The following is a 24,899-nucleotide window of genomic DNA, read 5'->3' as shown; positions in this document are numbered from 1 at the left end:
AATTGTGAGGATGATTTCCAAGCTTCCCAAAAATATGGACACATACATACTCAGAGACTTCAATATAGACCTCAATATTCACACAACAAGCACATCCAAATTTAAATCGTTCATGAGCGACAACAATATACAGATCATTGATAGATCACATTTGGACAACCAAACCAAACTTGAATCATCTGGCAAGAACAAATTATACTTCTATTGGACTGACCACTTCCTTCTATACACTTCACTTGAAAAGAATTAACATTTGTGAAACTCCAAAAACAAGGACAACTTCAATCATGAAATCACTTTCAAGATTACTAGGCAACATAAACACAAACATAATGTTGGACTCGACATTCACAAATTAGGAACACAAAATTAGAACTCTCAAACTACCAGCAATTGAGAGCATAATTTCCAAGCTACCATGCAACGAAAAAACACACGTACTACGACACTTGCAAGTACGCCTCCAAATTCATGCAACAACCACATCACATTTCGACCTCATGTACACTTGCATTAAGGATACTTTAACCCACTTCGGGTAGGCCATTTGAAATGAAAGTCACCTTGCTGAAAAAGCCTTAATTGGACGGCTCGAATCGAATTTGAGTGGGAGCGAGCCTTTTTGGCAACAACTTGCCATCACGAGCTTTCCTTTCTGCAAATGCGCACCTACTGCGTGGGGCAGGGAATGATGGACTCTTTGTCAAGGTCACCGCTTTGAATACAAGAAGGATTAATAAAATCGGCATGATCACCTGCTAGAAAGGCAATGATGCCTTGTGGCTTCCCGTCAAGGTCATGGGTACCTAGGTGGAGATGCAATCTCCACCGTTGGATCAAGCCCTCTTAAAAAACGGTGGAATGTGCCTACCAAAAATCGAGAGCCGTACCTACGACATGGTGACCATGCGCCCCCTCCCCACTTCCCTTGATGGCCGGGAAGAGCCACGTGTCGGTGTTTTCAATTGAAATCCAACCGGATGTAGCTCTAGATCGGTCGTTGGAATTCTATTGGATTCCTCCCGAGAAAGGCCTCCCCATGGCAGGCGAGTCCCTACTCTACTCGTTGATGGGAGTGCTAGGAGCCTACTTGTGTTTTCTTCTTCTTGTTGATGCATGAGGAAGCAACCATGATGATGATGGCTATGGCGTCCACCAACAGTTGCTGCTGCTTCTGCTCCATACCACCACCCATGGCTATGGCCTCCTCCTCGTCTTCCTCTCGCCCTCGCCCTCGCCCTCGCGTCGCCCCCCTCCGCTCTCAAGACCTCCAGCTCCTGCTTCCTTGGACTGGCTCCGGCCCCTTCGTCCTCCACGAGTTCGGAGATCCCATGGATTGGGCCGTCCGCCTCAGCGTCTCCCTCGCCTCTGCTGTCACCGCCTACCGCTTCTCCTACACCATGGCTGCCCTCGCTTCTCTCTTCTGGCTCTGGGCTCCCATGTGGTCCGCTGCTTTCCGCAGCTGCCATCTTCGCCTTCGTTTTCCCCACGCAGGTGCTCCTCCTTCTCTTCACGATTCTTCTCTCGTGCCTCCGATTGCCTCAATTATGCACTATGACTGCAATTGAGCCTTTTCGCAGGTGTTTGGCGGGCCAAAGTTCTCGCCGTAAAGTCCGTTCGGCAGTCATTCCCTCGGCCTGCTGACACTCCCTTGCAAGAGTTTTTCCGTAATCTCAGGCCATCTCGATCATCATTACGTATATTGATCGGGGATGACAGCCCGGCACGTCTACAGGTTGGCATCAGTTAGTCTTATTCGTAGAGGAGAATTATCTGCTGCCTTCGAGTTCTAAAATCCTTCGGTCAACTTTCAGATTGAGGTTCCCATCTCTAATAAGCGTACGAGGGTCGAAGTTGGGGAGCTAGCAGAGGTGTTAGTTCTATCCGATCGCGGAGACCTTTCGCGATTCAAAGCCGTGCGTGACGTATACATTCCACGCCTCGGAATCTGGATATCTCAAAATCCTTGCATCGAAAAGACTGCCTTTGAAGCCTTAAGCGTAGCTTTGAATTCTAAGAGCGCTCTTGGGGTGGGTGATTCGCCTTTAGTGCAGGTATGTACCTCATTACGAGAAAATTCAAACGTCTCTTGCAATTGCCTGTACCATGTATCGAAGAGTGTGGTTACAAGAAAATTCAAATGTCTCTCGCAATTGCGATATGTACCATTTACTTTATATTTATCGAAGACTGTGGTTGCGGATTTGTTTAAGTTCTGAGGGCCTTTGTCAGATTTCCTCTTTAGTTTATACAGTCACATAGTCCCAATAGCCTTTTTGTCAAAGGGCAGATCCGCTAAATCCCATGTCTTGTTTTTGTGGATTGAATCCATTTCTGCTTTCATGGCTCTTATTCAATGCTCATTGTCTTGAGCATCCTCAAAGCTATCAGGTTCTTCTGCATGTCATCCATGCTGAATCAGCATATTGTGCTCCTTCTGAACCTCTTGAATCAGCCCTTGCTCTACTGGAAAGAGGAGCTGACAGCTTACTGTCCAACGTTTGCATAAGCTACTGGGTCTTGTACAGATGTTCTCTCTTCCCTGACTATTTCTTCCACATCGTCATGTGCTATAGGTTGTTCATGATCCTGATCTGGAGCATCTAAATGTCTGCTGTGCAGCTGCAGATACTGATCTTCTGTTAGTTGTTCTAATCTACTTTCAACTGGCAATGGGAGCAACCCTTCAACTACTTTTAGTGAACCTGTTGGCAGCTGTCTTTCAAACGCAGCCAGATCTGGGTTTTTTGCCAAAACCACATCTCTACTGACAAAAATCTGAGTAAGAGACAATATCCCTTACTTTCACTGCAATAGCCAACAAAAATGCATTTCACTACGTTAGCGTCTAGCTTCTCTCTCATTTGTTGAGGCATCTGTGCATATGCTATGCAGCCAAACAACCTGAGGTTAAGCAATCTTGGGCTCCCTGTCATACTAAGCTTCAAAGCGTGTGGTGGTTTTCAAGGGTTTGGTCCGGGCATCTATTCAAAATATGTGTGGCACACATAATGGTTTCCATCCAAGATTTATGAGGCAACTTTCTGCCCTTGATCATACATGTGTCCACTCCATCAAAGATCTATATTTCCTCTTTCCAATACCATTTTGCGGAGGTGTGTATGGCGTTGTACACTGGTGCTTAACACCTTTTTCCTGCAGATATTAAAAGCATTTGACATGTACTTCCCCTCTTTGTCTGTCCTCAGAGTCTGCACCTTGCACCTTGTCTGGTTTACAGCCATGGCAACAAAATGCTGACAACATATAAATACATCAGATCTCTCCTTCAAAAGATAGACCCATGTGAATATGGAACAGTTATCAATAATGGTCACAATGCACAGGTTCATTCCCAAGGACGGTGTCCTCATGGAACACACACATCACTGTGTATGAGGTGCAATTTTCTGACAGCTCTAACTAATCCATCCCTGAGAAAGTCATTTCTGTGCATCTTTCCCAAATTGCATCTTTTACAGACATGTTTTGGAGGGGGCTTTATGTTGGCTAGGGTAGGCGATGGAAGCTCAGAATGAGTTGGAAAAACTAAAAAATGAACTGCTGCATTGAAAATGCTGCTACAATGAATGGAGGCTCAAGGGGAGCTAATATGACAAAACCCTAGGGCTAAATCCCCTAACGAGACTAAGTGTCCTAACTGTTCTATGTGGTGCATGTATTAACTGTACCAACTGACCTAACTGACTGTAACTAGGCCTACATAAAACACTTGCCCGTACGGGGCTGGTAGAGCTTATAGCCCTTCCTCTCAGAGCTATACCCAATAAAAATGCACTTGATAGCTTTAGCATCCAACTTGGTGCGTGTCTGAGAGGCACATGGGCATATGCCAAGCATCCAAAACTCCTCATGTGAGAAATCTAGGGCTTATGACTTGTCCAAGCCTCATAAGGTGCGATGGTCTGCAATGCCTTTGTGGGACATCTATTCAAAATGTAGTTGGCACACATAACGGCATCTAACCACAACTTGTTAGGCAAGTGCTTGCCTTTCAACATACACCTGGCCATTTCCATCACTGATCTATTCTTCCACTCAGCCAAAGGATTTTGTTGAGGAGTATAAGGCACCATGCATTGGTGATGTATGTCACGTGAGGCCAAAAAAACAGCAAACTCCTTTGACATATATTCACCTCCCCCTGTTTGTATTAAGGTGAGCAATGTGTAGCCTACTCTCATTCTCAGCCAAGGCAATAAAATGCCGGAAGCATGTAGAAACTTCAGATTTGGATTTCAAGACGAAAACCCAAGTGTACCTGGTGAAGTCATCAATGAATGTAACAAAATAATAGAATCCCCCAAGAGCTGCAACCCGCATGGGTCCACAAGCATCACTATGAACCAAATAAAGCTTGCGTGAGGCACCAACTCTCCATCCTTGGGAAATGCAGAACGGTGCATCTTACCGAGCAAGCAAGGTTCACAAACATGCTTTGAGGGCATATGCATGTGGGAAAGATCAACAACCATGCCATCCTTATATAATTTCACCAAAGCCCCAAAGTTGAGGTGTACAAACCTCTCATGCCACAAATGAGTATCTGCCATGGTAGAGGAATCAACAGCAAAGGCATGTGCATCTGCAAGTGCAGCATCATCCAAACATCTGTTATAAACATCAAGTTTTTACAGACCTCTAGTCAATGTGCAGTCAAGATCATGGTAAAGGCATGTGTAGCATCATATACTGCACACCGAACACCATAAAAAAGCACATGATAGCCACATGTAGTTGACTTCATATTCCAACAATATCCTCTTCTACCAAAAGAAGAAACAGAAAGCAAACTCTTCTTTATTCATGGAACATGAAGGGCATTTGGAAAACACAAATCAGTTCAATCTACTGATGACAAAATAATCTTTCCAATTCCCTCCACAGGATATGAAGAATTATTGGCATAGGATACTCTTTTCTATGTGCTTGGATGCATCAGTGTCAAAATACCCAACTGCATTATGGAGCAAAATGAGGAGCCATGGAATGTAAGCTTCTTTAAGAAAGATATAACTTTTAGCATGGTTGTCTGACCTCAAGATTTATGAGGCAACTTTCTGCCCTTCATCATACATCTGTCCACTCCATCAAGGATCTATATTTCCTCTCACCAATACCATTTTGCTGAGGTGTGTATGGCATTGTACACTGGTGCTTAACGCTTTTTTCCTGCAGATATTAAAAGCATTTGACATGTACTCCCCTCTTTGTCTGTCCTTAGAGTCTGCACCTTGCACCTTGTCTGGTTTTCAGCCATGGCAACAAAATGCTGAAAACACATAAATACATCAGATCTCTCCTTCAAAAATAGACCCATGTGAATATGGAACATTTATCAATAATGGTCACAATGCACAGGTTCATTCCCAAGGACGGTGTCCTCATGGAACACACACATCAGTGTGTATGAGGTGCAATTTTCTGACAGCTCTAACTGATCCATCCCTAAGAAAGGCATTTCTGTGCATCTTTCCCAAATTGCATCTTTCACAGACATGTTTTGGAGGGGTCTTTAGTGTAGGGATAGTCCATACCAGATTATTCTTTTTGTAAAAGCTGCAAACTGCCATAGTTCACGATGCCAAATTTGGCTTGCCACAATCCTGCATCTTTCATTGCTGAAGTTACTCTTGCCACACAAGCATTTTGCATGCTGCCGTCTTGTGTTGGTAGTCTTTTTCTCTCTCTTACTCCTCAAGTGTGATAGCATATCCTCTTCTATCAAAAGAAGAAACAGAAAGCAAACTCTTCTTTATTTGTGGAACAAGAAGGGCATTTGGAACACACAAATCAGTTCAATCTACTGATGACAAAATAATCTTTCCAATTCCCTCCACAGGATTTGAAGAATTGTTGGCATAGGATACTCTTTTCCAACTGCATTTGAAGTATCACTCACGCTGAGTGAACTGACCTCAAGATTGGGCATACCAGAAATAACCAATCTTCAGCCACACAATTTGTTGAAGCATTACCCTTCTCAGCATTTGAAGCATTAAAAATTGAGGCTGACATTCCAGCTTCCTTCTTCTCTTTTTTTTAATCTTTTCTTGCATTCACTAATATGATGATGTGGCTTTTTCACAATAATGACATCTTTCCTTTTTTTTGCTTTGCCTACATCATCCTTTGCCTTGTTAGATAGCTGTCTGCATACCCACCTTTATACTTGGTCTGACTTCTGTTTTGGACAACAAGTACTTGATTACTGCTACGGGAAGACGGAGATTTATTCTTGTTCTGATCATCTTGCAACAGCAAACCCACAAGCTTTTCAAACTGAAGAGCCTGAGCATTGCTCCTCAAAGACAAAGTGAGAGAAGTGGGAAACTCAGGTAGGACTCTGGCAGACTGAATGTCCTGGAGATCAAGTTTTTATAGAGAATCTCATCAATATTCAAGAGTTGCTATCTAAGATCATGGATAAGATCATTGTCTTGCACAATGCAAGAGCTCATACGAAACCTAATGAATGATTTAAAAAAGATACCAAGTTGTGCTATAGATAGTCTTATTGGTATATAATCTATAAAATGGCAAGTAATATGTATATTGTGTCAATAGCCATTCTAATACTATACAGATGATTTCAACAAGGGAACCAAATGATAGTATGATATAAATGGACACATAGATTGATCCCTTATACTATTTATACTGTCACCTCATGCATATTTAGATTCTCAAGTTCCTTTTGTAGGAATGAAACTCTTGCCTCATTCTTGGCTTGATACATGGTTTCTAAGACATGAGAAAAGATTACCATGCTGGTACATGAAACCCAAGAGGACTTCGAGGTGACAGATTTCCATGAAGAGAGTTCAAATAGATAGAGAAGGTCTCGAAGGACCCTGAGCTCTAACATTGAACTACGTGGTAATGGATCAAATCAAGATATTCACGAGCATAAAATCTTCGAAGAAGCAAAGGATGTTTGTGAGTGGCAAGAAGCAATGGAGATTGAGGTGACTTCCATTGAAAAGAATCACTCGTGGGATCTAGTGCCCAAACCAGGCAAATGAAAGGTTTATTGGAACCAAGCGGATCTACAAAGCTAAGTATAAGTCACATGGTACTCTTGATGATGAGTATAAAGTAAGACGACCAAATGGTATTCAGAGTGAGAAGGGCTTGATTATGATGAGAACTTTGCTCTGACAACTCGCATGGAAACTATTTGGACTGTGCTTGCATTGGCTGCCAACTATAAGTGGCCCATTTATTAGATGGATGTAAAGTGTGCTTTTCTCAATAGTGACTTGGAGAAGGAAGTTTACGGTCTGTTCTGTTCTGTTGAACTAGGCACCTTTAGCTTCCCACTTGAGTGAATGCTTAAGAACTAGCACTTAGGGTGGAGCAGCCATAGGGATTTCATACCAAGTAGACTCAAGAAGGCACACTCTATTGTCTGAAACAGGCCTCCCAATTTTGGTACCTATAACAACTTAGAGCCATAGAGGTAGTGTTTCCAAACCTTGAGAGCATACACTACAGCATCGTGGGCCAATGGTATTGAGTGTCATTTAGCTTTTTACTCTCAAAAGCTACAGGTCTACCCTCTTGGAATAATGCTGTCCCAATCGCATAATCACTCACATCTGCCTCTAAAACATAAGGCCAGGTAGGATCAGGTAGTGCAAGAACAGGTGCTTCCTTGACACAGAGTTTTAATGTGTCAAAAGCCTTGTTCAAATCTTCATTCCAAGAGATAGGCTGATTGGACTTACACCCACAAACTTTCAATACCTTGGTCAACGGAACTGTGATCTTGGAATAATCTCAAACGGACTTCCTGAGAAAGACAATTTGTCTCACGGTCTGAGGTACTGGTCAATCTAAAGCCTTTTGAATGCCATCGAGATCAATGCTAATATTTTCCCTAGAAATCTTGCGTCTAAGTAAATGATTTCCCTTATGAAGAAGTCACAGTTATTGATCTTGGCATATAGCTCTGGGAACGAAACTTGCTCCCATCGGCTCTCTGAGAACTGAACCTCTGGGCCCCTTATATAGACTCGGGCCCCAAGCGCCAAAAATAGCGAAGACCTCTAACTGGTTCGTATCCTTGCCACTCAACCCGAGAATCAAGCCTGCCTAGCTCTAAGCGTTCCCAGGCTACCTAAGCTAGTCTTGTGTACCCAGTACACGTCGGATACCAATCCGTGCACATGACATACTTCCCCTCCTCTAAGAACTCACTGCTGAGTTCGCTAAAAAACCCGGGAATGTCTTCTGGAGGTTCTGTAATGTCTTTCATGTTGCATCCTCCTCAACACGATCCTTTCACTTGATCTTGTATTCCGTGATAGTTCTATTACGAATCTGTGCTGCACGAAATTCAAGAATACATTCAGGTTCGTGTGGAATAAAAGTCAAATCTGTAACTTCTATTATTTCTTAAGGAGAAAAAAGTTGATCATCCGCACCTAATGCTTCTTTCAGTCGACTGACATGAAATACTGGATGTACTTTAACATCAGGAGGCAATTCTAGTCTATATGCAACTTGTCCAATTCTTTTAATAACCTTGAACGGACCACAGTATCTGGGGGATAACTTTGGAACCAAACCAGTACTTAGGCTCTTGGATTCCTTGGGAATTCGCAAATAAACCGTCGTTCCTTCAGAGAACTCTCTAGGTGAACGATGTCTATTAGCATAAAATCTGTCTCGATCTTGGGCACTTCTAATAGACTCCTTGGCAAACTGCAACATTTCCTGCATGTCTTGCAAGAAGGTCTTTGCCGCATCATTTTGGATTCCCTTTAACCCAACCATAACTGGTGACTTAGGTTGAAACCCGTACATAAGCATAAAAGGACTGTAACTAGTACTCGAATGCTTTGCACTGTTATAAGCAAATTCTATCATAGGTAGATAATCTTCCCATGAAGATTGTCTCTTAGAAACATATGCCCGAAGCATATCTTCAACCAATCGGTTGACCTTCTCTGTACTGCCATCAGATTGTGCATGATCTGAGGAACTCATACTTAGAGTAGTTTCTAACTTCTCAAAAACAAGTGTCCAAAAGTTACTTGTAAACTTCGAGTCCCTGTGACTGACTATGTCAGAGGGCAAACCATACAGCTTAAACAAGTGGTCCACAAACTCGTGAGCCAGCTGAACAGCTGAAATAGTTGTTCTAGTAGGTAAGAATCGAGCCATTTTTGTTAGATGGTCGACTATGACTCAAATGGAGTCATGACCCTTGCGCGTTCGAGGCAAAACAGTAATAAAATCCATGGAAATACTTTCCCATTTATTACCTGGAATTTGTAATGGCTATAATAAACCCGCACTTCTAAGGCGTTCTGCCTTCGTAACTAGATAAACCCGGCAACCTACCACATAGTTTTCAATAAATGCACGCATTTTAGGCCAATAAAAGTTATGCTTCACAAGAGACAGAGTCTGATGTATACCCAGATGTCCAGCACTAGGAGCATCATGACACTCCCAGAGAATCTTGGATCGAAGTTCCAGAACATCTAGCACACAAATCTTTCCATTCCGGAACAGCAAGCCGTTCCTAATCATGCACTGACCTCCCGCCGCCTGTACCGTAGGGGGCACAATCCCTGAGTCTTGGCCAACCATGGGGCTCCCATCCTGGACTTTCTGTCAATAAGAACTGAAATGACTATCAGTTGCGCAAAGCCCTCTCAAGGATTGAAATAGGTATGAGGATATTTCCGTAAATGACATAGCATTTACAAACTTGACTCGACTTAAGGCATCCGCCACACTATTCAACGAACCCTTGCGATAACATATTTCAAAATCAAAATCTTGCATTAATTCTGCCCATCTAGCTTTCCGTCCCCTCAATTCAGACCCATCACACACATACTTGATTGACTGATGATCGGTTAATACAAGAAACTTCGAACCATACAAGTAGTGTCTCCAAACCTTCAGGGCATACACGACTGCATAGAGTTCTTTTTCTAGTGTGGGCCAACGATATTGGGTGTCGTCTAGCTTCTTACTCTCAAAAGCTACAGGTCTGCCCTCTTGGAATGAAGCTGCCCCAATCGCAAAATCACTCGCATCGGCCTCTAAAACATAAGGCCGAGTAGGATCGGGTAATGCAAGAACGGGTGCTTCCTTGATAGCTAACTTCAAGGTTTCAAAAGCCTTGTTCAATGCATCATTCTAAGAGATCGGGTGGGTAGACCTGCGTCCACGACCTTTCAATATGTTTGTCAGGGGTGCCGTGATGTGTGAATAATCATGCACAGACTTCCGTAGAAATACCGTAAATCCTAGGAAAGAATGAAGTTGTTTCACAGTCTGAGGGATAGGCCATTCTAAAACCTTCTGGATACGATCCAGATCAATGCTAATACCTTCAGAAGAAATCTTGTGTCGTAAGTAAATGATCTCCTTCATAAAGAAGTCACATTTACTCATCTTGGCATAGAGCTTATGCTGTCTTAGAATAACTAAGACAATCCGGAGGTGTCCTATGTGATCCTCTAACGTTCGGCTATATACCAAAATATCATCTAAGAACACTACAACGAATTTGCCCAGAAAATCTCGGAACAAATTGTTCATCATTTGCTAGAAGGTGGCAGGAGCATTGGTCAAACCAAAAGGTAATACAAGAAACTCGTAGTGGCCGTACCTAGTTCGGAATGCGGTTCTATCTATGTGTTTAGCATAGATACGGATTTGGTGATAACCCGTACGCAAATCAATCTTAGTGAAATACCTCGCTCCGGCCAAACGGTCTATTAGATCATCAGACCGAGGTAGTGGGTATCGATTCTTAATTGTCACTTTATTCAATCGTTTATAATCTATACACATTCTCCGTGAAGTATCTTTCTTCTTTCTTAAGAGGACAGGTGCTCCCCAAGGTGATTTACTTGGGCGAATATAGCCCATATTCAAATAATCTTGTAGCTGTGAAGCTAACTCATCCTCCTCAAGCTGGCTCATCCTATAAGGTGGAACACTAATAGGTTGAGCCCTAGGTACTAAATCTATGCAATGGTCTACTGCCCGTTCTGGAGGTAAACCTTCCGGTAGTTGAGCAGGGAATGTATCCATGAAATCATCTACAACATTCTCAATTCACGGTGTTCAACCACACTTAAATCATTCTTGTTATTAACAGAGACAACAAATGAAGAAAGCGGAATCAAAACACAGTGATAGACATCATAATGAGAAGTGTTTAATATATTCCGAAGCTGCATCGCAGATACAATAGGTCCCTGAGAAGAGGGAATATTATCACACTGAATACAAAATTGGGTGTCCTTATTCAAAAAAGAAAGTGTATGTTCCTTCCATCCAATCCGAATATCGTGGGTTTTAAACCACTCTATTCCGATTAACAAGTCCACATGCTCCAAGTGCATGACATAGCACGTACGAGCCGCTGTGTATTCTTGAATTCGGATAGAAAGCGCTTCAATCTTGCGATCCCAAAACTGCTTCCCAGCTGGAAGCTGCACCTCATAAGTGTGATCGCTAAGTATCGTGGACAGCCCCATCTTCTGCACAAGTTTGTAATTAACAAAGTTGTGAGAGCTGCCCGCGTCAAAAAGAATGTGAACTCTTTGGTCCCTAACTTCTCCATAAACTCAGAAAAGATCATGGGAACGAAATAATGAAGTATTAAAAGTGCAATTACAAGAAAGTGGGTATGTAATGACATTTACAGAAATACCTGTCATCGAAACTTGATTAGCTCCCTTAGCTTTGGTACCCGGACCCGCCTGGAGCTTCAGTCCCGACGCTTGCTTCTGGTTCTTGCGCTTAGGACAATCATTCCTAGTGTGGCCCCGCTCCTCGCAGATGAAGCAACGTCCCTCTTTCTTTAGCTTCAAGGTGCGAAGGAAACGGGCACGACCATTCTTCGCTTGAGTCAAATGTTTCTTGGAGGCGTTGTCTATAGACTGGAAGAACTTCCTCTTGTTCTTCCCACCTGTGTTAGCAACTGTGGTTCCCTTTGCGCTGGCCATGGTATCATCATAAATGCGCGCGTAATTTATGGCCTCTTGCAACGTGGTACACTTGTTGTTCTTGATCTGTAACTTATACGAGTCAGGCAAACCATCCACAAAGAAACCTAACAAGGTCACTGGATCCATCTTGGTAGCTCTGGTCTGCAAATTCGGAAACCTCTGAAGATAAACCTCAAAAGTTAGATTCAGCTTGGACATATCGAGGGCTTTGAGCTTGCCTATGATATCGTAATCTTCCTCCTTCTTCAGAAACTCTTTCCTGAAGACCCCTTCGAATTCTATCCATGTTGCAGGCTTGGGTTGGAGTTCCTTCCACCACAATAAAGCCTTTCCTGACATAAACCCGGCTCATCTGGGTAAGGGTGAAACTGGAAGTGTACTTGCCACTTGTGCAACCAAGTGTCAACAACCTCCTTGGTACGAGACTTCTGATCTCCGAGAAAAGGATCTGGAGTGATGTTCGGACCTAACACTAAAGCCATGGCATCCACATGCGTGAGCGCCTGAATAGTGCTAGTCAAAAGTATGAGTGTAGTCTGAATCCCTTGGAGTTGCTATGCCAACCCCGTTTGATTTGTGTTAACCTGCTCAAACTTTTCATCAAGAGCAGTGGTGAATTCACTGAAGGCTTTCTTCGTAATTAGATCATCGTAGAGACCCTGGTCATCTTCTCCATGGTAGTTCACATCTTGATCACCCATAGCGAACTCGGGGTCTATTGAATCTGCCATAAAGGATGTGGAGTGAAGGAGCTCTGAAGGCCAAAGGGAAAGGAGAGAGAGTCGTGAGGAAAGGAGTGGGCAGCAGAGAAAACGGAATCCCAAAGTAGGGAGCAAACAACGATCTGCCTGGAGATTTCGTTAGAGGGGAGAGCGTTGAAGTAGAGGAGCAGCAAGATGGCGAACTGGAAGGCTATGAGAGAAGGGCTGTTCCGAACTCAGAATTGCGATATAGCAGCCTGAGCTAACGGGTGGTACTAGGTGAGGGCGGGTGGATGGTTGGCTATGCGCACTCATGGACTGCGAACTAGAGCATGCGAGATGGCCGCCTGAACAAAGAGTGCCATACTCCAGGCTTATAGCAGCCTGCATGCCAAAAAAGCAGACCTACTTTTGGTAGGGCTTTTACTTTTTTTAGCTTTCCAAGCCCAATTTGGACGCAGCTTTCCCCAGCCTGATTCGCATCCAAGCCAGTCCCTCGAGACTGTCATCTGCTGCGCACCTCCATCCTCACTCCAGCCATCAATACCTGCTCCCTAACTCTCATCCTGAAGGTTGCCCGCGGCCTTTCATCCTATCCTTGCTCTCTGCTTTTATTCTGAAACTCGCTCCTACTTCTTTCCTGCGCCAACTCCTACAACTAACGAATTGCTCCCAAGCTCTTCCCCTTACAGACGACCTTTCTCATGGCCTCTCTTCCACTCCACCTTGCTTCTTGCGAATTCACCCTTTCTCTCTGTCTCTCCTTACTTCTTTCCCCATCTAACCGCCACCCTTAACCATGAACCATAAGGCACGTGCAGGGTAATAAACATGAATTTCGAAATTAGGGCATACCTGGAGGAAAAAATCGTCCAAAATTCTTGGAACAGAAGTTCCTACCTCAGGAGTTGGCTCTGATACCAACTGACACTTCCCCAGCACTCCTGAAACCTCTGATCTGCAAGCAAACACAAGAACACACCAACGTGAGGAAACTGAGCAGGCTGCTCACCACCCAACCATGACATATACGAGATGTGATCCCGAATCAGGAGATGTCCCCTCCGAGCCACGAGCTGAGCTACTGGCACGAACTCCCAACCAGTGTTGGAAAGGTCACCTCCCCATCTGTAAGCCCCCATATGAGGAGAGCATGGGGGGGGTGAACCTAGGGTTTGAGTGTCTGTCACATGGGCATCTGATTGGATGTCATGTGGGCAAGAATCAAAGAGATGGTGGGTACTTGGAGCTAGGATGGATCTGCAGTAGCAAAAGGCGAAGCAGTAGCCAGCACAAGGAACCCGTACGGCGCAGGACACGTGGCCGGGAAGAGGGCCTGGCAGAGGCACAGACATTGCAGGGAGTGCAGGCCCAGATCTGCAGCAGGAAAAGTGGCTTTCAGTGGGCAGGAAACAGGCCTTTTATAGGCTGGATACATGCCTTGAAAGGAGGGCCAAAGGGCCCTGGAAGTTTGGGCCAGAAAGCCCTGGGTTGTGTGCCTTATAGGGCTGGACCAGCCACAGACTGGTCGGCCAGTCTGTACCAGGCTGGTCGGTTTTTACCAGCCCCCTTGGGGCCTATATAAGGAGGCCATTCAGGCCTCATTTCATGATCACTTGCAGCAGCAGATCCAGAGCAGAAAGGAGCAGCAGGCAGCCACCCTCTGGACCCACATTCAGGAGGATAGAGAGGTGCTAGCAGGGTCGCTCGAGGTGGAGCACGTGGACTCTAGTCTAGAGATAGCCAGCAGATAGGAGGAGGACTTTGTGGTAAGATCAGAGGACCACACCATTGGTGGGACTCTGGATCTGTCTCTCTTGTATTGTATCCATAGTTGTGGACGGAAATATATTATTTGGTGGTTTCTCTATCTAGTTTGGTTCATTGTCTATTGATGAGTCTGCACACCTATTGAATGCACATAAGTTAAGAAGTTTGTGATTCCACACCCACACCGCACACTGTGTGAGCTCCTGGGCATTATTTCCGCTGCGTGTACCCTCTGTTGGGTATTTTCTAACAACCAGATCCTAACCAGCCTGGTGTCCCATACCACTAGGTGGCACTGTGAAGCTTGGGATCTGCTACTGGGTCTTGGGCTACGCTATGATGCAGGCGCGCATCCGCGACCCAATCCAGGATCAAACCTAGCACGTGGGAACGAAACTTGCTCCCATCGGCTCTCTGAGAACTGAACCTCTGGGCCCCTTATATAGACTCGGGCCCCAAGCGCCAAAAATAGCGAAGACCTCTAACTGGTTCGTACCCTTGCCACTCAACCCGAGAATCAAGCCTGCCTAGCTCTAAGCCTCCCCAGGCTACCTGAGCTAGTCTTGTGTACCCAGTACACGTCGGATACCAATCCGTGCACATGACAAGAATCAAGACAATCTTGAGGTGGCCAATATGATCCTCTAACATGTTGTTACATATCTAAGAACACAACAACGAACTTGCCCAAATAGTCTCGAAACAAGTCGTTTATCATTTGCTGGAAAGTAGCGGGAGCATTGGTGAAAACAAAAGGTAATACGAGAAACTCGTAATGGCCATACCTAGTGCGAAAAGCAGTTCTTTCTATGTGTTTCACATAGATGTGTATTTGGTGATAACTAGTGCGTAAATCAGTCTTTGTGAAATACTTTGCTCCTGCTTGTCAATCAGATCATCTGAGCGAGTAAGAGGGTATCTATTCTGAATTGTCACTTATTCAATCGTTTGTAATCTACCCGCATTCTCCATGAACCTTCCTTTCCTTAAAAGGACAGGTGCACCCCAAGGTGATTTACTCGGGCATATATAGTCCACTTCAGGTAATCCTGAAGCTTCTGGCTAACTTGTCCTCTTCGAACTGGCTCATCCTATAAGGTGGAATACTGATAGGTTAAGCTCCAGGAACTAAGTCAATGTGATGATCTACTGCCCTTTCGGGAGGTGTTTAAACCCTCAGGTAGTTGGTCTAGGAATACTTCCGAAAATTCATTCAAAATTTCTTTAATTCTTTGGTGTTCATACGCATTTTTGTCAATTATAGAAACAACAAATGAAGAAAGCAGAATCAAAAGACATTGATACACATCATAACAAGACGTTTTTAATATATTCCGAAGCTGCATCACAGATACAATAGGTACCTGAGAAGAGCCAATAGCATCACCAAGAATACATATATGAGTACCTTTATCCAAAAATGAAAGAGTATGATCCTTCACCTTATGTGAACATTGTGGGTTTAGTGATTTGAGGTTTGCTACTACTAGGCACTATGAGACTAAACTCCCCCAACTGTTGCTTGATTGGGACCATCGACATAGTGTGAGAGCACATGTTTATACTATGGTCTACACCTAGTGTAGGGCACTGATGATGTTGGTGGGGATGTCGTAGTAACTAGTCCCTACTATGCGTGATGGAATTTATGGTTTTAAACCTTACTGTCATGAGATTGAAACTGCACCTTGTGTTGTGTTTTAAAAGGATGAGTTTGGCATGTTCATAGATTCATCTAGATATATATTAGTTCTCATTTTCAGTGCAAGGTTGCCTTTCAAAACTATATGTAGAAAGCAAGAAAATAATCAAAGCTGCAAAGTTGCATTTTGGAAAAATGAATAAGCAAGTTATACACCATCATATCCATGATTGATGAGCACTCTTTCTGTTCTGCTTATTGGAGACTATCTCAGGAACTTAAGTGGAGTTGTGCGTGTACATGAATTGCAGGATTACTCACAAAAAGGAGGCATTTACTCAGTCCCATATACTCTGGAGGATAAAAGGCCTTTGCCTTTGCTTAATATGGTCAATGCACAAAATCTCTGGTTCTCTGAAGAACCTCGTGTTTGGGAGATGTCTGATGAGCTAGACTGGGAGAGGTCAGATGAGAGAGAAGGTGGCCCACAATCAAGCCGTTCCGCAATATGGAGATTGCCAGGCGAAGAGTAAGGTAAGCTTTTATTTGCTCTTAAATTGAGGTCCTATGAGCAAATGCATGTAGTTCTTATGCTTTTCTGATTGTTTTCTTGTTGGAAAGCAGGCGTCAGCATTCTGCACCTGGTGTTTTGACCCTTGTGTGATCCTTCTATTAGCCTTTTCTTTGCCCCCCTCTTGGCATCCACTTATTGTCTGTTTAGGTTTACAGCAAGCAACCAAAACTAACCTTTTTCACAGAGGTACATTGATCACAGATATAATGATGTGGATATTTGTGTATGTCTAAGACCATATATTTTAACCCATTGTTGTGTGTTGATGATGTTAGCAGGAATGTCACAGTAGGTAGTCCCTGTGATGCATTGAGTTGATAGTTGTTATTTTATGGCTCACTCTCAAGCTGCACTGTTCGTTTTATTGTCGCAGGAAAAGTTTGGTCGTGTTCATGTATTCATCTAGATGAGCAACCTGCAAGCAATGAATGGCCATTCAACTTCGAAGTCACTGAGTTGCTATCACAACTTTGATCGCATGGGACACTAATAAGTCAGATCGAATGGTAAAGCTGTGCAAGTGTAAACTGTGTTTAAGTACGGCCTTCAAAGGCTTGTTGTTGGGCATGTGAGGACAAGGAACTATTTTGCTATGAACCTTGAACAAGGCAGTTGCAAGATGGACGGATGAAAGGTACACAAAAATTGCAGCCAATTATTTGCCCTTACTTGTGAGAGGGACTAACAGGGACTGTTGCACGTCTAGCTGAATCGTTGGTTGGAATATAGTTTTGGGGGATACAAAGGATGTGCATGAAGCAAACTTAATGATTCGTGATCTTACCAGTTTTATGAAAGTGGAGACAAGCTTTGTAGGGCGCTTTTCTGAGCTGGCTCTTTCGACTTGCCACATGGACAACTTCAGAAGCTGCTCCAGTTACATGATTTTCAACACGTTCTAGGAGTCACAAAAGGCCTAAGCAAAGGACACACAGGCCATGGATGGAACGTTGGATACAATGTCAGGTCTTCATGTAAATCATGTAGTGTAGAAGTTTAACATAAAACATACGGGGACTTTTGCTGCATTGACCATGATCGTCTTCAACTTCCGCACCTTCAGTGATTGAACATACATGTACCTTGAATGATTGAACATTGTGATGGCATTGCATGATCTCAAATAGGCTAGGGAAGGACACTCTTGAGCGGGGGAAGTATGCAACCAGTCGGAAGCTAATTGTTCATCATCTTATCACCATCATCAATTTGTAAGAGATCCTGACTTGGATGGTGTACTTGCTCTTGTGGTAGGGACCTTGTCTCAATCTAGCTTGGTGTTACTGCTCTTAAGAGCATTAAAACGGAGTCAAATTTTCATAAGAAATATATATATTGTCAGTTTAATCCTACTTTATGGGTACTCTTTGCATTTGAGCTTTTTGAAGTTATTGAAGGTTTAAACTTGACCTTAGCTTGGTAGCTTCCTTTTCGGTTGTCATTTTCCCCTTTCTAAACATTATAATATAAATATGCATAGAAGGTGTTTTCACACTCCCTATTCTCATACTGATATGTTGACGTTCTTAAAACACAAGAAATAGCTGTTGAGTGACATTCAACTTTCAAGCTGTTCCGTTGGTAATGAATGTGCAATTACATGTTCTTGTATTCGTCGAGAACATGCTCAATTATTTTTAGTTTATGAGGATAATAATATTTACTCGTCGAGAGAATCACGTACCTTCTTCATGAGGATATAGGTGATGTAATGTAGAAATCCATACCTTTGAGCCTCTTTTTGGGCATTAGGCTAGAAACAATTGAAATATAAGGATGGATGGGACAATAAAAGCTTGTAATTTAAATGTTTGATGCATCATTTGACTAGCCTACATAGTTATCTATAAGGTGTGGTACCATAGAGAGGAGCATTGGCATAATTTTGTGTAAATCGAGGAGTTTGCGCTCCTATTTTATGTCATAATGCAAATAACTTAGCCAAATTCTCAAGGCACGATGAGTGATTAGTTAATGACTCGTTCCTCTACCTACAAGAATGAGGCAAGTGTAAAAGATTAGGAGCCATACCCTTAGTTGAGCTAAAAATGCTATTGTTCAAATGTGCTTTCGAATGTGCAAATGTAGGTTTAAATTCATCAAATTGCTATGATGGTGTTGTAGTTCGATTGTCCATTTTCATCAATGTAACAAATGTAATTTGGACACATCTAGTGTGACCTTGGTAACATTTTTAGATTATTTATTCTTTTGAGTTTGATATCTTTTGAACTGCATATTTATCGCTACAATTGCTTATTGAGGTTGGGACTAGAGTCATCCACATGAGCACGATCTAATATGCAATCATATCCGAGGGGGTTTCAAGTTGGGGTATTTAGATGGATCAACTCCCCCCCTTCCAATACACTTTGGATGCCCCGTCTGCATTGCCCCACGAGATGAGATCAACCGTATCACATGGTTGGATCTACTCCAAATCTACACGTCAAAGACTTGCCGGGGGAGAGGGGGGAACCAAGAGTTTCCCACCAAGATCCAATTCTATATCACAACCACTTTTAGAGAGTATCAATGGATGGAGTCATTATCAAACCCCAGTACGAGAGGACAGGTGAGTCTCACAAGCACTGGGGATTGCAATTGGATAGATGCGGGCCTCGTCCCATCACCTGACGATTGAGGCAGGGAGAGCCACAAGCACACCTTGGAAGCAACGAAATTGTAGGCTATGCATGCTAGAGGAGTTGGAGATAAAGGAAAATTTCCTATGTACTTGCCCAGTCTACCATTAGATCCTGGATGATACCATTGTCTCTTTCAAGTGAGGCATACTCTCTTGGTTGATCCCACTTTCATGACCATGTCTGCGTTGGTCTTTATGATGCGACGACACTTGGGGACTCTACTTGGTCAGATCGGACAACACGAGGTGATGGTGCCATAGGAGATTGAGCAGACTGACATGTCACATATCTCCACACATTTGAATCAGCCCCAAGACATAGTGGAGTGGAGGAGGAGGAGCTAGTAGGATGAGTAGAGTGGATCATTGGGAAGAGACGAAGCAGATTTATGGAGTCAGAGACACAGAGACCATACACGATACAAAGACTGACCAGAGCACGCATGATGGAGGTCCAAGACATCCCAGCTATACTCAGAGGAGATTGTTAGAGCCAAGGTGTCGCTCTCCACATGGCTCACTAGAAATAGAGATGACAGATCCTAGATACCACATCCCCCACTACAACGAGAGACGACCCGACAGAGGGAGATACGTGATATCTTTGCATCCCACTGGATAGGTACCATAGCACTAAGGCATTCAATCACATCTCTTGTCATCTTAGGATTTCTGAGTTCTTTGTGTTTTGAGCACTAGTTTTGAGTTTTGAGTCTAGCAAGCCCTTTGCCCCAACCCACAGTGGTTTGTATGAGTTACTTTTTTTGACTATATGTTCTCATAGGCTCATGAGGCATGTTAATACATCTTTCTTTCTATCTCTTTCTCTCTTTCTTTGCTCCGTTTGGCTTAGACTTCTCCTAGTGTTCCCTTCTCTCTCTCTCTCTCTCTCTCTCTCTCTCTCTCTCTCTCTGTGTGCTCCGTTTGGCTTGGACTTCTCCCAATGTTCACTTCTTTACCTTCCCTTCCTTTTCTATGCTTCCTTCTGGGGTCCTCCCAAGGAATATCTCGAGGTTTTGGAGTGGTAATAAATCCAAGCCTTATGATAAAGTATAAGCATTGGTGGGTTTAAGCAATGCCATATTTCTTTTGCAATCCATGCATGCACACATTTTCACTTAGATCTTGATAGTATTGCAAGTTGCATGGCACTAGGAGCCGACATCAATTGGAATATATTAATGGGATTTTGAAACGTGAATTACAATTCTAACACATATACAATAGCATCAAAAATTGAATATGCACGGATACTCATGAAAATACAAGAGGCAACAATTGAGTACAATCTCCCCCCTCAAGGTGTGTGGCTCGTGATCCCACACCAAGAGTATTTATAATATTGAAATAAGAGCATGAGCCATTGATACAAAGTTACGTATTCATCTCTTGAATATCCCTTTTCCATACTTTTCTCTTGAGCATCCTTTTACCATACTTTTCTCTTTATCACTCCTTTACTCACAATCTCATCCAAAATTACATGCAAAAAATTGGAGCATGAGCCATTGATACAAAGTTACGTATTCATCTCTTGAAGGCTTTTAAGCACTCTTCCTTATAAAAAATGTAATGACCCTTGGACATTTAATACATTTCATAGCACTTGGACGGATGGGAGTAAACAAGCTCAAAGGAATAAAGGCTAAATGCCATGGTTTTATGCTTGTCATTTCTTGTACTTAATAAACCAATTCACCATTAGTCAAATACTTAGTGAAATGATATACGTCAAATGATTAGCCAATCATGCTAAGTAATGGTCTTTACAAATGACTACCCATTAATGTGAGTATTTCTTAATGGCATCACCCATGATACTTATTAATGGCACACGTTTAGTTAGGCGTCCCTGACTAAACCAAAGTACTAAATAGAACCCCCGCCACATCTGGTGCGATCCTATAAATACTTGATGTCATTTCAAACAAGACTTTTAAGAAATACTTTCTCGTAACATTCCCTCTTGCCTAAGGTGCAACTGACCTCAGTTGTGATTTTGTTTATATGAGTTAAGGATATTGGGATGTTCTCGAAAAAACTGTTCAGAAAACCACTGTGCATTTTCTTTTGGATGACTTTTAAACTTCAATAAATAGGAGTTATAAATCTTTTCTTTGCGCACTGATCTTTGCTGAGCATCTAGAATACAATCAGGCTCAAGAACTTCAACTTCTAGAATATAATCAAGCTCAAGAACTTCAACTTCATCCACAATTAAAGGTGCTTTTCATAAATAGGATGCGTTGGTAATTCTCGTTTAAAAGGTTTCAAGAGATGAATGTGGAAGGCATTATGAATTTTCCAATGATCAGGCAATGCCAAACGATAAGTCAAATCATTTATCTTGGAAATAACTTTGAAAGGTCCATAAAACCTTGGTGCTAATTTTTTTGCAGGGCATTTATCAACACTCTTTAAACGCCTCTTTTCAATTCGTAGAAGGACAAAATCTCCTTCTTTATACATCATATGTTGTCTTTTCTGGTTTGTTTGTTTAGTATACTTTTCTTGAGCTCTCTTGATGGTTTTAGTTACTTCTCTCAAGATTTGATCATTATTTCTTGTAAAATCATCAGCAGCTTCAATCTTTTGACTAATTCTTGTGATAGGAATCGGTAATAACTTTCCATGTATTATTTCGAATGGAGCTCTTCTTGTAGCAGAATGGATTGTGTTGTTATAAGAAAATTGCAATAAATGCAAATACTTATCCCAATTCTTGCCTTGAGAATCAGCATATATCTGTTGCATATCCAAGATAGTATTATTGGTTACTTCTGTTTGTCCATTTGCCTCAGGATGGAAAGCTAAAGTAAAATCCACTTTAGTGTCAAGATTTTCAAATAAAGTCCTCCAAAAGGCATTACAAAACTTGGAATCTCGATCTGATACTATAATTTTTGGTAAACCATGATGTGGAAAAACATATTTCAAATACATGTATGCGGCTTATGGTGTAGACAATGTCTATTTGTAAGGCAAGAACTATGCTTTCATGCTGAAGCGATCCACGATGGTCCAGATCAGATCCAGATCATGTTATTTTGATTAAAAGTCAAGGAAAATCTAGTAATAAAATCCATGGATATTTGTTCCCATGATTGTGAAGGAATAGGCAAAGGCATTAATAGTCCTGGTGTTTTTCCTTTAAAACTTTTAATCTTCTGACAAATCAAATACTTAGCGACATACTTAGAAATATCTTTCTTCATCAAAGGCCAATGAAATTCCTTAACAATACTTTGATAAGTAGCAATCACTCCTCGATGTCCTACATAAGGAGGTTGATGAATTTCCTCGATAACTTGTAATCTAAATGGTTTGGTGATGCAAAGTCTTTTCTCATAAAAGAGATATCCATCATTAACTGGATAGTTAGATATAGGACTCTAATTGTTTTGTTCAAGCTTAGTCCATATATTAGAGAAGTCAAAGTCATTTTGATAAGAAATTTTCATTGCCTTGAATGGTTGTATTTCAATCACTGAAATGTTATTGATTTGTGGTCTTCAACTTAATGCATCTACAACCATATTTTCTTTCTCGGGCTAATATCGAATTATTGGCTGGAAAACTTTGAATAAAAGAATCCCATTTGATATGTTTGTCTGAAATCAATGGTTGCATCAAAATATGTTTAATGCTTTGTTGATAAGTCTTGATCAAGAATTCTAAGCCCATTAAATAATGCTTCCAAATTCTTAGGGCATGCACCACTCCCATCAATTCTTTGTTATAGGTACTATAATTGAATTCTGCTGGCTTAAGCTTTCTACTTTCAAATGCTATAGGACGATTGTCTTGCATAAGCACAGCTCCAATCCTAGTTCCACTTGCATCAATTACGACAACAAAGAAGGGTCGTGTGAAGTCTGGTAACTGAAGTACTAGGGATTTAACTAAAGCTTTTTTAAAAGCTTGAAATGATTTATCATGGCTTGAAGTCCAAATGAACTTTGTAGTTTTCTTTAGGAGATAGGCTAGCGGATTTGCTAAGAGAGCAAAGTTCTTAACAAATTTCCTATAGTAACTACATAAGCCTAAATTGATGTTAGCTCATGTATATCTTTAGGCTTTGGCCATGTTTCAATACATTCCACTTTCTTTGGGTCTACTTGAATACCTTGACTTGAAACGATATGACCCAAATATTCAATACGATCTTGAAAGGATAGACTCTTCTCATGATTGACGTACAATTGATTTTCTTTTAAAAGAGAAAAAGTCAATTTCAAATGTTCCTTGTGATCTTCAGTATTCTTGCTAAAAATCAATATGTCATCAAAGAACACCACTACACAGTCTTGATGCTTTAGAAAGATTCAGTTCATCATTCTACTAAAAGTAGCTGGAGCATTGGTCAAACCAAATGGCATAACCAAAAACTCGTAATGACCCGTTTGCGTTCTAAAAGCTGTTTTGTAAACATATTCTTCCATCATTCTAACTCAATGATAACCATATTTAAGATCAATCTTGCTAAAAACTTTAGCTCCTCTTAACTTGTCAAGTAAATCATCTACTCTTAGAATTGGATACCGATTCTTGATAGTGAGTTTATTAAGTGCTCTATTGTCCACACACATCCTAAATGTGCCATTTTTCTTTTTCACCAAAAGGACTAGAGCACCTTTAAGGGGAGCTACTTGGTATAATCAACTTCCTTTCCAGCAATTTTTCTATTTGTCTTTGAATCTCTTTTCGTTCTAAGATGTTTACTCAATATGGAGCTCTACAAGGAGGTGAATTTCCAGGTAAAATTTCTATGCGATGATCTTCAGGTCTAGAGTTGGGTAAACTTGGGGGTAATTCATCCAAGAAACAATTCGAAAATTGCGAGATAAAATCCTTGAAATCATCATTCGATTTAATTTGTGCGGTCGTAATCGAAGTAACCAAAACCAAAAATGATTTTTCACATTTTCTAAAAGCCCTTTTTGCTTGTGTGTGATTCAACAAAGGATTCATTTCATTCTTTATTTGTCTCTTTAAACAAATTCTTCTATCATTATATGTGATCCACATTTGGTGAGTGTTATAGTCAACATTAGGATTAAATTGATTTCACCATGGCATTCCCAAAATTATATCTTTTCCTCTTAGAGGAGCCACTAAGAAATCTCTCTTCTCTTTGTATGGATCAATCGTGAGTTCTAAATGTTTCACTTCATTCAAACAATTATATCTAGTTCCAGTAAAAGCAGCTTTAACCTTATAATGTGTTGGTGAAACTTTAAGATTCATTGCTTTTACTAATCATTCAGAAATGAAATCGTGTGTACTTCCATCATCATGTAGAATAACAATTTCTTTCCCATTTATTTTTCCTTTCATTTTTAACAAGGCATAAGGAGAAAACTTACTTGATTTACTTGAGTCAAAAGTGTTACCCTCTTGCTTGACTTCATCGAATACGTTAATCTTTGCGGTTGGTGTCTTCTTCTTTTCTAGACAATTATTTGCATAATGTCCCTCTTTGTGACAGTTGAAACAAGTTCCCTTCTTCAAGTCGGTCTTCTTTTCTTCTTTTAATTTGTCACGAGTAAAATGAGAA

General features: G+C 41.7%; 1 protein-coding gene across 2 annotated transcripts; it reads left to right on the top strand.

Annotated features, from left to right (window-relative positions):
- The first annotated feature begins 1,097 nt into the window (after positions 1-1,097).
- Positions 1,098-18,010, top strand: LOC147905906 (uncharacterized). 2 transcript variants are annotated; one of them, XR_015541862.1, is made up of 6 exons: positions 1,098-1,494; positions 1,581-1,735; positions 1,815-2,054; positions 16,433-16,655; positions 17,069-17,329; positions 17,483-18,010. XR_015541862.1 is itself a non-coding variant. In XM_087382272.1 (5 exons), exons 1-4 carry the CDS (start codon positions 1,113-1,115, stop codon positions 16,652-16,654), a joined length of 999 nt encoding a protein of 332 aa, XP_087238398.1. In that variant the 5' UTR covers positions 1,098-1,112; the 3' UTR covers position 16,655; positions 17,069-18,010. The 2 variants fall into 2 exon arrangements, 1 of the variants encoding a protein (XP_087238398.1); XM_087382272.1 differs by having other exon boundaries at positions 17,069-18,010.
- The last annotated feature ends 6,889 nt before the right edge of the window (positions 18,011-24,899 follow it).

Source organism: Dipteris shenzhenensis, chromosome 1, assembly GCF_047967505.1.
Source record: "Dipteris shenzhenensis isolate YYH24624 ecotype China chromosome 1, Dip_SZ_1.0, whole genome shotgun sequence".
In the NCBI taxonomy this organism is placed as follows: domain Eukaryota; kingdom Viridiplantae; phylum Streptophyta; class Polypodiopsida; order Gleicheniales; family Dipteridaceae; genus Dipteris; species Dipteris shenzhenensis.
This window is presented reverse-complemented; position numbering and strand designations above follow the sequence as displayed.